The following is a 12,352-nucleotide window of genomic DNA, read 5'->3' as shown; positions in this document are numbered from 1 at the left end:
TATATATATAAGAAAATAATTATTGGTTTCAAATAAATAGAAGCTTTTCATACGTTTTCTTTTATATCTCAACTTCTAATTTGTTTGTTTCGTCCAATTTATAGAGCCCTATATGAATAGGCTAATCCAATTTCTTCGGCAAAAAAAAAGTTGAGGATTTTTGGCTTCCAGCTCAGAAATAAAAAATATTATCAAATGATATCTTACTCACTAAAAATTTAAAATATAAAAAAAAAAATAAGTAAATTGAAGTTGGTCATCAAAATTTTTTAGGAATTCAATTCAATTCAATTCAATCTTTCAAAGAAATTAAAATTTGGAATTTATTTTCTTGATTTTGTTGGATTTTTCTTTCTAGCTGTAATCATTGTTGTAATCTTTAACAACTTCTGTGCATTTTATACAATTTCTACGTTAACAGAAGCTGAAAGCTTTTAGAGAGCTGAAATTTTGCTCTTTTTACCTACAGTACCACTAGTGTTGGGCCAAAATTAGCTATAGTTGAAACTGATAGCAAAATTGTAATGGATACGATATGTATTTATTAATGGTTTATTAAGGGTCATTTTAGCTATTAGTTTCAACCATTGCTAATTTTTGCCCATCTGTGGTCAGCAAGTGTTTCTTGAGGTGCTAAAAACGAAAATGAACTTTTTTTCACTCCTAAAAAATCTTTTACTGGACTTTGGCACTCCCAAGTTTTGTGTAGAATAGTTGAGTTGTGTATTAACTGATTTCTTTTTTTTTTTTACCCTATATTATTATTGTTGTGAATTGAATAGGTATAGATCAAACAATAACTTAGAATCTTTAGAAAGGCTTTTATTTATTTAAAATGTCCACATAAACATAGATACATGAAAACAAATGAAACAATAAACAGATTCAAGTAGGGAGGTTACAAAGTGTTACCATAACAATTATCATATAATAATATATATGATTATAAGATATTTACCTCTAAAAACTAAATATTTATAATTTAATTATTCATTAAATGATTAATCTAGTGTGTAAATAACAAAATGTATCGATTTATATTAAATTTTCAATTTTATTAAATTAATATTTCTACGTTCCTAAATCTAGCAACCATGGAATCATATTTATTTATTGGTATATGTTTACACATTATTATTTGCAGCCCAGAATCCGACAAGATGAGCCAACACCTGTTCAACCTGTCTGGAGAACGATGGAGAGCACTCAGAGTCAAGCTCACACCAACCTTCACAAGTGGCAAGTTGAAGGGAATGTTCCCGCTGTTCAAAAGCTGCGCCGAGGTTAGTAGTTGCAGGGTTCGCTTGGAAAGGTTTTGTGATTTGGAATGAATTTTTTTTTTTTCGGAGTTTATATTTTTATTAATTTATTTATCACCCTACCCAGCCTATTAGCCAATTCAGGTGTTCGCAGGAGTGAGTTGGAATCCATTGCAATCAAACTAGGACTGCCACACAATTGTCCCTGTTACCCATTTGTGGCTTTTTGAAGATTTGGGCCCTTCCTTCTTCACCAATGGTCAACATATCTCCAGGAACAGCATTAAAAGGTTTCCTCTGTCGAGGTGGTTATGTTAGATCAAACTCCAATCGATAGAGCCATGTACTCTAGACCAGAAGGCTTCGATCATGCCTGTTCATTTAGGTAAGGTAGTTTATCAAGAAGTGATTTGACAGAATGAGACATACGGTTGCCAGCTACAATTTCTCTAAAAATGATAACTTTGTCCTACAGGATACTATACCTGTAGGTAAGAAGGAGAATGCAAGCCCGGAGGGTAGCCAGCCGCCGGGTCTTGCAGGAAGGCAACTTCATTCTACCAGGTACTATTCTTGTAGATATGTATACCCGAGGGGGTAGTTAGACACTGAGAAGCACACTACAAAAGGATTGAAGGTAGAGAAATGAAGAAGTGACCAATAGTGAGCAAGCGTGAAATAAGACTGTCTTATTTACTATCCTCAGAAGATTCTGTTACAGCATCATCGTTAGGGCATTGATCTACTAAGGACACAAAGGCCAGTGAGAGCCACCGCCTGAAAGAACTATCCTTTTTGTGATTCAGTATATTCTTTTTAGTAAACTTTATTTATTAAATCAACATATTTACAATTATAATACTATTTATATGTTTATATATAACATTATAAAATTATTTACATTTTACTGAATAAATGAACACAATGAATGGCTTAAGAAAACATAGAAAGTGCTCCAAAATGGAATGAACCGAAGCATTTCTCCTTGACGGAAAGCGATAATGGTTTCGGCGGCTATAATAGTTACAGTCTAGACCAGCAGGTTGCGTGTCGCTACATCTCGAAATCTACTACAATGAGTGACATGGTCAATCATGCTCTTCTATAATTATGACATTACCAAACCACTTGAATTGGCATGGCTCTGGAACTTCCTTTTATCAAAGTCACAATTCCAGTAAAATATACATTAATTTTAATTTTCCTCATGTTACTTTAAGAGTTGAACGAATGATGGTAGCAGAGATTTTTTTTGTGTAGTAGAAATATTGCTTTTCTCTGAATCTTTAATAATTTAACTTTCTTATCACAGTCTCTCGAAAATTCGCTCAAGTCAAAGGTTGGTTCAGAACTCGACATGAAACAGTTTTGCGGAGGGTACACGACGGATACAATTTCCAGTTGCGCCTTCGGCTTGGAACCTAAAACCATCGATAACCCCGACCACGATATCAGGACATTATTTAAATTTTATGCCAAGAGTGACTACTTAAACAAACTTTTAATCGCAGCTGCTAAAGCATTTCCTACACTGGAGTCGTTCGTGAGGTAAGATTTACTGTTTTCAATAATAGAATGATAATTAGTTTTTAAAACAACTCAATAATATACTTATCATCTTTTTGTAGGAGAGTTCCAATAGAAATAGAAGATTTCCTAATAAAGTTGGTGAGTGACACGATCGAGCAAAGAGAGAAGAATGACATTAAGAGGAACGACTTCATGGAGTTACTCATTCAGCTGAAGAACAAGGGGACGCTTGGAGATGGTCTCAAGGAAGAAATCACTCAGCCTTTCGGTTTGGCAATATTTTATAAAACATTTCAAGGGTAATTCTCCAAATTCGGTCCAAAACCGGTTACACATTCTTCTGAGTATTGATTGTTAAAACTAATTTGTTATCTTTTCTGATTTTGGAGTGTTAGCTAAATGGTTTCAAGAGCTGGATGGTCGATTAAAAAAAATACTTAAAATGCACTTAATTTTAATACTTAACACCAACTTAATTTTCCAAGGGAACCTGTTGTATGAAGTGCGCCTTCAACTCATTGCCAGGCACTCCTTCACTTTTGAATCACTGATTTAATTGTGGGGGACTGTAAGAAATTAATTAAATAAAATATAGCATAAGGTGACAGAAAGAGAATTTATTTATTGAGGATGGTTGAACAAGAGAGAATAGTTAAACACTAAATCTATTATTATTACAGGGATGAAGGGTCACCGGAATAGAACATTTGCAAGGGATAATTAATTAATTTTGACTGGGGTTTAATGATGATGATGACCATTGATGATGATGATGGCGTTAATTATGTGGAAAGATGCGGACTTACTCCATGCTATAATGCTTTCTTCCATTTCCCTTTATCTACTCAATCCTCGCCTACCAGAGGTGTTTTCGGCGGCGTCCTTACACACTCATAATTTTTAGCAGAATAGAGGTGAAGAAAAAAAAAGACTACCTCTGGCCAAGGTTCGTAAGCGAGTGTGAGTGGCTTTTGTTTTTTCTCGGCCACATGGGGCGCTGGTGTTCAATTAGCCATATGATTGCAGTTTGTTTCAAGTCATCCGTTTAAACGGAACAACTCCTTTGCCCTATATCGGGAGGGGGGTGATAAAAAAAAACTAAAATCTGTACCGCTACAACCCATGAAGGGTCAGGGGTTCAGTACTTTGTAAGGGAGTACTATTACTAGACCAACGGTTGTGCAGGGAGGTGATTTGGTCAGAGTCACGCTCGACCGCCAGATTTTTACCCAATTTAAGAGGCTAGGTGGACCCCAGGAGGGCTCCAGAATCCACAGTAGTTGCCTCACGGCTACAGTGTAACAGAAAACAATTTTCTACCCAGCCGGATTCGAACTCCAGTCCTTAGAGTTAGTAGCCACGTGCTTTACCCCGTGGCTACCGCGCTCCTGGTGTGATCCATGCATGGTTCAATTTCATGCTTATCAGTCCCCACATTTCTTTGGGTTTGTAACTACTGATCTGAAGAAACTAACAGAAGATTTTTTTTTTACTTTTTATTATCACTTACCCATTTTATTTATTTTTTTTGCGGTTGGCTCTACAAACCTTGTAGATCTTTGGCCTTCTCCGCGCCTGCCTATTTTGGACTACTGCTTACAAGTTTGCTGAATGCAGCTCTTACGCATCTTTGTTGAGTCTGGCTAACCATTTGGCCTTCCGCGTTGTCTCTTGCCTACTATACTGGCATTCATCTTAACCTCCTTCTTTTCCTATCATGATATATGGACTGACCAGTCTCTACAAGCAGTTCACTGTTAGTTCCCGATGTGTTAAGGCTTTGATCCCAGATCGCTCCTGTAATTGTACCGAGGACTTTCCGTTCAAATCTCTCGATTCTGCTTAGGATACCTGTTAGAGCCCAGGTCATGCAGTCGTATATCAGAACTTCATTTCACTTAGTTATATATATAACATATATATTATCGAAAAATTGTCGGCGTGTCTGTTACGAAAAATCATAAGAAACTGATATTACATATTTAAAGGGGATATTTGCCTCGAAATCGATAGGAACGTTTTCGCTAAAATCGGATAACCAGAAGTGGGACTTCATAGAATCGATTTTCCACATTTTTCGGTTTCCTTCAAAACGGCTCTAACAATTTTAATTAAACTCGGTGAATCAATGAGCAATTAAGTGCTCTTCGTGTGGACAGGAACTGGTAGATTAACCAGTTTCCATCTTTGTGAACAGGAACTAATTAGATGAACCAGTTTTCATTTTTGCTCTCTTAAATAGCTTTTAAAAAAATACAGATAACCATACACGTAAAGAGATCACTAAATTCTAAGAAACAATGTAATATACAAAATAGAAGTCTTATTGGTAATGATATGATTGAACACCAGAGAGTGAACACCCATGAAAATACTCACTAATATTTCATTCTCTCTCACATCCTGAAACCACCTGGATACGTTAAAGAAGGGAATAAAGGAAACGAATGTATTCTGATTCCTTCTAGTGTGTTTTGATCATCTTCTTCTTCTGCGTTATTCCAATAATAGGTAGTAAGTGGGTGGGTTTTTTTTTTCCATCTTTTCGTGGAACTGATGGATATTTGGTACCATGCGGTCATAATCCTCCGACTTCAGGGGTCTTTGAAGAGTGAGGTCCCGTAGCAGTTATACCCCTCATCTCCAACTTCGCCGATATCTGCTCATGAGCCTATCCAACTCTTACTGTCTTCGGCCTCATGCCAGTGTTTTTTTATTACCTCCCGGCTTAGATCCATCGTGTTTGGCAAAAGCAGGGTCACTTCGGGTAGGATGCGGCTTAAGTCGCCCACGAACGGCCTTTGAAAGAGCGTCCATGGAGGTTACGTTTCTCTTTAACTGTTCCCTGGCATTGGAGGTGGACCAATCACTACATAGCTCAGCCCTTGTTAAATGTGCTACCTCCCCACAACAACTCGGCCCTCTGATAACCTTTCAACTCGAATTGTTTTTTCAATAAATCCTTTATGAGGGTATATTGGTTTACATTTCTTAAACGGACAATAGAGCTATCGAAAACTGTTTGGCAGAGGTAAAAAGTTTCATAGTGATTTTTATGTTCCACTAAAAATTCAGATGATGTTTTATACCAATACGTGAATGAATATTGAAAAGATGGTGGTCTTTTTTTATTTTTTTAAAATTTACTGCAAAAGATACTGATACATAGATTTGTAAAATTTTAGTTTTGGGTTCGTAAAAGTGCTTGGGAGTGAAAAATCAAGCGTTATATATTTAATGATTAGATAACAATTAATTATTAAAACCTTAAAATTAGAAGAAAATTTTGGCCTCAAGGAGGATTATAACAGAAAAATAAAATCATTCATATTGAGATGATTAGTCATTGTTGAAAGGCTTTGTACTAAAATTGGAGAATGATCCACATCTCACGTAACAGAATATAACATAAGTTTGAGCTCTCCGTTTTCTTTCAGAGATAAACATCGATATATTGACAGCACAGGTATTCGTATTCCTCTTCGCTGGTATGGAGACCTCCAGTTCAGTGCAGAATTGGTGTTTGTATGAATTAGCTCTCCAGCAAGACATTCAGCAGAGGTTGAGGGAAGAGATTGATAGGGTCTTGGAAAAGCATGGTGAAGTTTCATACCAAGCCATACAAGAGATGGAATACCTTCATATGGTGATTTCTGGTCAGTATTTTTTTTTTCAATAGTAAGATATTTAAATATAATCAGGGTTATTTCTCATTTTCTACTGTTAAAGAAACAATGAGGAAGTACCCAACCATCCCTTCGCTGAGAAGGGTGTGCACAACTCCGTTCAGCTTGCCATCAGGAGACCGCATCGAGACAGGAGACAATATCCTCATTCCAGTCTTTGCTATTCAACGCGATCCGCAGTACTATCCAGACCCGGAAAAATTCGACCCAGAAAGGTTCTCTCCAGAAAACATTGGATCAATTAAACCGTACACTTACTTACCTTTCGGAGAAGGTCCTAGAATATGTATTGGTGAGGAATACCTTTCACTTTACTGAAACTAAAAGAATTATAAATCAATATTATTTATTGTGTGCAAATATTTATTTAAAATTTGTATATTTTTATAGGGAACAGATTCGGACTTATGCAGACCAAAATGGGAGTCATGACTGTCATTAGAAACTTCAAAGTCATCCCTTGTGATGACACCCCAACAACCATAGAGTTTCTCCCTGTTGGGGAAATCACATTTCCGAAGAAGCATTTTCCCATTAAACTCGTTGCCAAGGATTGATTTTTAGTTATCACTGTTCATTTACTGTCACTATAGGAATCTAATTAAGGTGTATTTTTTTAAAAATAAAATATTTCTGTCTTAATATTTTTTTTTTCCTTAACATTAAAAAACAATTAAGGGACAATTTTGAACAATCGAATATTTCGATATCAAAAGCAAATTAAAATTCAATTGAGTTGTCTTTCCACACCTAATGCTAAAAAAATGGAGAAATGAAGGTGGAAGAAAATCAAGTTAGTTTGTCAGTTCAGTATTTTCAGTACTGATTCCTACGAGAATAGTCATGAGAGATAGTAAGAACAGAACTGGACTGAGTGATAAAAGAGTATGGTGAGGGCCGCAGGGAGGGCCTGATACATCGGAAACAAATGTAAAAGCTGGTAAAGAGAGCCCCGCATGCGTAGTCTACAGCTCCTGCAGGTCAATAAGCCGAAGAGGTGACGTCGATGACAAATTGAGAGTTCTCGCAAGTAGAACAGACATTATGCCTATCCAGAAGACTTGCTGTCGAAGGAATGTAGATACAGGGTTTGATAAAAAAAGAAAATCCTGCTTTCGACGTGATGGAACTGAAACAATTAGCCATAGCAGATCAAGTGGCATGCTATACTAAATGGGGCCGAATTCCACCCGCCTTAGTTTCGTCATACATGGGGCCACGACAGGCACCAACTAACATATAAGATAACACCGTTCCTATGGAGGCTGTCGTATTAAGATACAAAAGTGCTGTATTCTATTCCGAAACCAACTTATGGAGCACGAGCCGGAGGTCGTTGCGCACTAATGCCAGAGTTAGAGCGGTAGAGGAAAGTTAGGCGAAGAGTCGACTCGCCATCATGAACGAGCCCTCTGGCCCCACATTTGTTGGAGCAAGGTGCCAGAGTTGAATAGATGTGACATTGGGGGAATGACATGGGGAAGCGCATTGTAGACTGTCAATTCTTTGTTTTTGCTTATTTATTCAATACTGTAAAACATGATCTGACACTTCCACCGCCTTTACGAGGAACCACAATCAAAGCAGCACGTCAGTATCTAGCTCAATGGGTTGCCAATAGAGGTTTCACGTAACTTTTCCCGGGGTTTCGTGAAATAATTTAGGAATGGGTCATTCCGCGTCACCTCAACACAGTTTTGAACTTTACCATGTCTGATTTTCTTCACGCAAGTTTGTATATGTATCCAAGACTTTCTTGGCTTTGGTATCGAATGACAATATTTGTGTTTTGCAATTTCCTTAGTTCTGCCAAAAGGGTTCTGGCATTTACGTACTTCTACCAAAAAGGTTTTGAATATCTAAATACTTCATAAAACAAAATCTATTTAAAATATGGTTTTATATATATATATATAGTTTATAGACATGAAAATACATGTCTAAACATTTTTAGTAATCCTAACATAAGTCAACACTGGATGTAAACAAAGAGGTTATTTCTCATGACAGGTTATTGTAACCCTTACTGTCTGTTGGTTAATGGTTCGGTTAATATAGTTTGTGACTTAATTTTTATATTTTTTGTTAAAATGGCTCATCAGAGAGCTCTCCCTCAAAGTAAAGAAGCTTTGCTGAAGTCTTACACAAGTAGACTGAAAGATGATGTCAAGTCCATGCTCGAAAATTTCGAAGGTAAATGCTTTGGTAAAATTTGGTACCTTAATTGCTTTTAAAAAAATATGAAGTGTATATCTTCCTTAATACATTTATTGTTTCTTGGTATATGAAATATATTGATTATTGGTTATGAGTTATTCAAAGGTGTTTATAAGCTTGTATATGTGCACATTGTTCTTGATTTTAGCATGTTTAAACATGTGTTGACATAATTAGGTACTGATTTAAATATTGATCTTAATGTTTTTAATATCAGTGTACCTTCATTCAAATATATCTAAAGTAATAATATCAAAGAGTGACTCACAACAGCAATTATAGCCAGGCAGTTGATATTATGGTCCTCAGACATGGTTGTTAGTGTCATTATGAGAAGTTATGTTAATACTTGACCAAGTTTTTTTCTTAATTCAAGCTTGTTTTGTCTGATCTTTGGCCCTAGAATAAAGATTATTTTTCATTTAATTTTTACCCATTGAATGGGTGTAGGTACTTTCGAGTTGAGGTATGATATTTGGATCTGTTTTAGCCTCAATGTACACTTTGTGCACTCTACCAATGCAATTTTCGGTTATTCCTTGATCCTTATGTGAAGTTGGATGAAATATGGCAATTGGAACCTTTCTGCGAAGAAAACCAAACTCAAGTTCAGTGGGCTGTTGCTAAACTAGTCGATAAGGTTCATTGATTTAAGGTGTTTCTCAATAAAACGGTTAAAAAACAATAAAAAATGGTTGGCCTGATCTTCTCTACAACAAAATGGAAATCTGCCAAATTTTAAATATCTCCTAAAAAGTGACTTATGGTGTTTATTAACTCACCATTTAATTATTGCATTTACTTAGTGGTTTATTCATTGAATATTATATTATTTTTGTTTTTTTTCGCTTCAGGAAATTAATTCACCTTACTTCAATTTCTTTATTTAATAACTTTTAAATTAGTGCTTGCTGGCATTTCAGGCGGTCCGTCCATCTTCAGGGTCTTGTTTTTAAACAATGTATATTTACAAAGCTTTTTTTTACATTCAAGTTTTAAATTATAGCCAAATTTCATTTGAATATTAACCTTTATACATTTAATAACTTATTTGGTTTTCTCTGGTCATATTCAGTTAAATTTCTGTTTGAAATTTTGTTGTTTATTATACAAAAACTATTTACAAAAACATACTTATAATTAACAAGTCATTACGTATGTACCACTAAATTTTTAAAATATCTTTATATAGCTAATTACCATACTACCATTATAGTTTTTTAAAAACATTTTCCTTGTAAGTTCTATTGTGAATAAAATCCTTCCTATAATTTCCCCTCTATACACTTAATGTTTCTTTATCGACTTTTCGAGGTTATTCTTTCCATCTTCAGGAGGTTCCTTCTTTTTAGTAGTTGACATAATTATACTTCATCATAAATCAATTGTCTTGTAAAGTATACTAATTTTATATTTTATCCTCACTAGCACACTCTTTATATTAAAAATGAAATATAAAAGTAGTATATGCATTACTAAACAATTAGTTTATGACAAAGTATTTAATATGGATGTATAAATAGAAAAATTAATTAAATATATACAATATCCATAAGAAGGTAAAAAAACAACAAAAAAACAGGCATATTTATTGATTTGTCCAAAGAGATAATGTCTAATATAATTTAACAACGGTTTGTGCTAAAGAGACAAAAAATATATCAATAGTAAAAGATATTGTATAAATAATGTTATGTTGTAAATTTTAATTTATGTGACTATCTGACAATTTTTCAAAAATAAATAGGTATACTTAGTAAAATGAGGTAAAATTATAAGTTGTTAATTGTGATTATAAGATTTTAATTGTATACATATAAATAAATTCTTGAAAATGTTAAAATAATTGTTATAATTGTTGGTACAGTAGTGCATGAATATGGGGAATACCCCAAACATAATACAACAAATATAGAATTGTGATAATATTCTAAATGGAAGTTTTTTCTCCTCAACATCTTTAAAAATAAAAACAAACAACTTTCTTGAAAAGAAAATCCAGAGTAATATTAGTTATTATAATAATATAATATGTTAGTTATTATAATATTATTCTGTTTTAGATGACATTTAAGTTGTGATATTTCTTCTAATGGTATTTTACTTTCTTTTTTTTCAGAAATAGTGAAGTTAGCAAAAGGAGAAAATGAGACTCAACTAAATCGCTTCACCCAGTGTGAGCAGGACACCTATGAAATGCACGTAAGGGCAGCTAACATGGTACGAGCTGGTGAATCCCTTATGAAACTTGTATCTGATATCAAACAGTATCTGATCCTCAATGACTTCCCTTCGGTAAATGAAGCTATTGCTCAAAACTCGAAATTAATGAGAACGAAACAGGCCGAGTGTGATCAAAAGCTGATGAACCTGAGGGACGATATGGCGGCTGACCTTTACGATTTGGAAGAGGAATACTATAATTCTATTTACAAAGGCTGACACATGCCCAATTAATATGTAATGTGTACATATATTTATTTATTCATATGGATGATATTTTAAATCATATTTGTGATATATTTCTAATTACTAAATGATATAAAATAGGTTTTTATATTGTGATATGTCTTTGGAAAGGGACTATTTAGCATTAAGGACAGATGCAGTTATTGCTAATTCTTGATGATCGGCATTAGTAGGTGGCCTCCTATTATGGTTTATTAAACCAAGGCTGGCACAGGGAACTGAAGAATAACATTTGTAATGCTAAGTAAATAATTTCTGTTTAACTGATGTAAATTTCAAGGTCCACTAGCTGTTTAGTTTTTTTTTTTTTTTAGTATGAAAATAGCCTATTATCTTGTCCTACTGTTTATCTCTGTTGTCAGGAGGATTGTTTAGTGTATTTCATATACGAGTCTTTGAAACAAAAAATTAGTTGTTAAATAAAACATACAACATACAAACAGAAAAACATGTTAATTTTATTATCTGCCATATTATGTATTAATTTTATTATTTCAATTGAAGTAAAAAAAAAAAAATCAACATAAAAATTGTTATAAGTTCCATCATAAACTTCCTGTACCTTCATGTTGAGTACCTTGCTTTAAAGAAATATTATTTAATGAATAATGCTCGATAACACTGTTATTATTCCAATACCATTGTCTGATAAAAGCAATTTCTATCTGCCTGTTTGGCTGCAAAACAGATCTTGAAATCTGATTGACTGTTCTTAAACTTTTGTAAAGTTTTTGGGCACCAGAAATTGATTGGCATAATATTTTGCCTCAGGAAAATTACTTATAAAAAAATAAGCGGGCCGGTTAAACTGAATTAATTAACTGTGATAATTTATTGCAGTCAATTCTCATTCAAATAAATATTCTTGATTATTAATTATCAATCAAAATGATTTAGGAAAAGCATTCTTACAACTTCATTAAACCCAAAATTGTAAAAAATAAAATTATATAAGAATGTTTGAAAATGTATTCTTATTTAGTTTTATTTTTTACAATTTCGGTTTAATGAGGTTATAAGAATATTTTTGCTTAATCATTCTGATTGATAATTAATAATTTAAAGATCAATCCCATTAGGAAAAGATACAACAATAATAAAGTTTTTCATAATACTTATAATTTTTTTTTCTTTAAACAATTTATCATTAATTGTTTTAACTTAATTTTTTCTTCAAATATTTCTGAACGA

General features: G+C 33.8%; 2 protein-coding genes across 3 annotated transcripts in view; both read left to right on the top strand.

The window, feature by feature from the left end:
• Positions 1-7,117, top strand: part of LOC106687151 (cytochrome P450 6k1) — a 14,769-nt gene extending 7,652 nt beyond the window's left edge. Inside the window, exons 4-9 of the mRNA XM_014430871.3 lie at positions 1,145-1,283; positions 2,572-2,807; positions 2,888-3,057; positions 6,227-6,445; positions 6,519-6,767; positions 6,866-7,117. Coding sequence (XP_014286357.1) covers positions 1,145-1,283; positions 2,572-2,807; positions 2,888-3,057; positions 6,227-6,445; positions 6,519-6,767; positions 6,866-7,032 — 1,180 coding nt within the window. The 3' untranslated portion in view covers positions 7,033-7,117. The remainder of the gene's footprint in view (positions 1-1,144; positions 1,284-2,571; positions 2,808-2,887; positions 3,058-6,226; positions 6,446-6,518; positions 6,768-6,865) is intronic.
• A 1,357-nt stretch (positions 7,118-8,474) lies between these two features.
• MED22 (Mediator complex subunit 22) lies at positions 8,475-12,076 on the top strand. 2 transcript variants are annotated; one of them, XM_014430857.2, is made up of 3 exons: positions 8,475-8,668; positions 10,812-11,152; positions 11,243-12,076. In XM_014430857.2, the coding sequence occupies exons 1-2, from the start codon at positions 8,479-8,481 to the stop codon at positions 11,132-11,134; spliced, it is 513 nt and encodes a 170-aa protein (XP_014286343.2). In that variant the 5' UTR covers positions 8,475-8,478; the 3' UTR covers positions 11,135-11,152; positions 11,243-12,076. The 2 variants fall into 2 exon arrangements, with proteins under 2 accessions (XP_014286343.2, XP_014286342.2); XM_014430856.2 differs by having other exon boundaries at positions 10,812-12,074.
• Positions 12,077-12,352: the final 276 nt, after the last annotated feature.

This window comes from Halyomorpha halys, unplaced genomic scaffold, assembly GCF_000696795.3.
Source record: "Halyomorpha halys isolate HHAL.00 unplaced genomic scaffold, Hhal_1.1 Scaffold918.1, whole genome shotgun sequence".
NCBI classification, from domain to species: Eukaryota; Metazoa; Arthropoda; class Insecta; order Hemiptera; family Pentatomidae; genus Halyomorpha; species Halyomorpha halys.
This window is presented reverse-complemented; position numbering and strand designations above follow the sequence as displayed.